The sequence below is a fragment of the Theropithecus gelada genome, unplaced genomic scaffold (assembly GCF_003255815.1).
Source record: "Theropithecus gelada isolate Dixy unplaced genomic scaffold, Tgel_1.0 HiC_scaffold_4044, whole genome shotgun sequence".
Lineage (NCBI taxonomy): Eukaryota > Metazoa > Chordata > Mammalia > Primates > Cercopithecidae > Theropithecus > Theropithecus gelada.
This window is the reverse complement of record NW_020260590.1, coordinates 3,098-4,017: the sequence shown is the minus strand read 5'-3', so window position 1 is coordinate 4,017 and position 920 is coordinate 3,098. Positions and strand designations below refer to the sequence as shown.

General features: G+C 45.8%; 1 protein-coding gene across 1 annotated transcript in view; it reads left to right on the top strand.

Annotated features, from left to right (window-relative positions):
* Positions 1–7: 7 nt before the first annotated feature.
* The window catches only part of LOC112617762 (complement component receptor 1-like protein), a 3,854-nt gene continuing 2,941 nt past the window's right edge, over positions 8–920 (top strand). The window contains exon 1 of the mRNA XM_025374459.1: positions 8–107. Coding sequence (XP_025230244.1) covers positions 35–107 — 73 coding nt within the window. The 5' untranslated portion in view covers positions 8–34. The remainder of the gene's footprint in view (positions 108–920) is intronic.

Here is a 920-nt window from a genome sequence, read left to right as displayed (position 1 = left end):
AGTTGTGGAGTTTAGGTGTCAGCCTGGCTTTGTCATGAAAGGACCCCACCGTGTGCAATGCCAGGCCCTGAACAAATGGGAGCCAGAGTTACCAAGCTGCTCCAGGGGTGAGTCTGACTGAGGCCTAGAAGGTCCCTGCAAATGACATGAGTTGCTGTTGGATCAGGTGATCGGTATTTGTTCAGGGGGAGGGATGTGTACTGAGCAGGGTCAGGGAGCAAATTTTCTAGATAGTGAAGGTGAAATTCAGAAGGTGTATGTACATACACATGTGCTGAAATTGAGAAGCAAAGCTCAACCTGGGCAAGGAATATGATGTTTCTTTGGGGTTCTTATAAACAGATCTGTCCATTACTTTTGAGTATAATAATTGTTGATACAAAATGAGTGATTCCTCTGGCCAGGCACTATGATACAGGCTACATGTGAATTTTAATCCTTAAAACAAAGTTATTCGGTAGTTACCAGTTGTTCTATGTTTGTCTGTTTTGTTTTGCTTGAGATACTGTCTTGCTCTGTCACTCGGGTTGGGCTGCAGTGGTGCCATCATGGCTTACTTCAACCTCTGCCTCCCTGGGTCAAGCAATTCTCCTGCCTGAGCCTCCCACATAGCTAGGACTATCGGTGCATGCCACCATGCCTGGTTAAGATTTTTATGTTTTTTTGTACAGATAGAGTCTCACCATGTTGCCCAGGCTGGTCTCAAACTCCTCAGCTCAAGCAATCCACCCATCTTGGCCTCCCAAAGTGCTGGGATTATAGGCATGAGCCACCACGCCGGGCCTTGATGTTTTACAGAGAATATGTACCTTAGAGAGATCAGAAAATTTTCTAAGATACTAACTTGCAGACAAAACTGGAATGCAAGCCCGCCTCACTCCAAGTCTTGGCTTTGCTAATCAGCATCCAGTCATGCAATC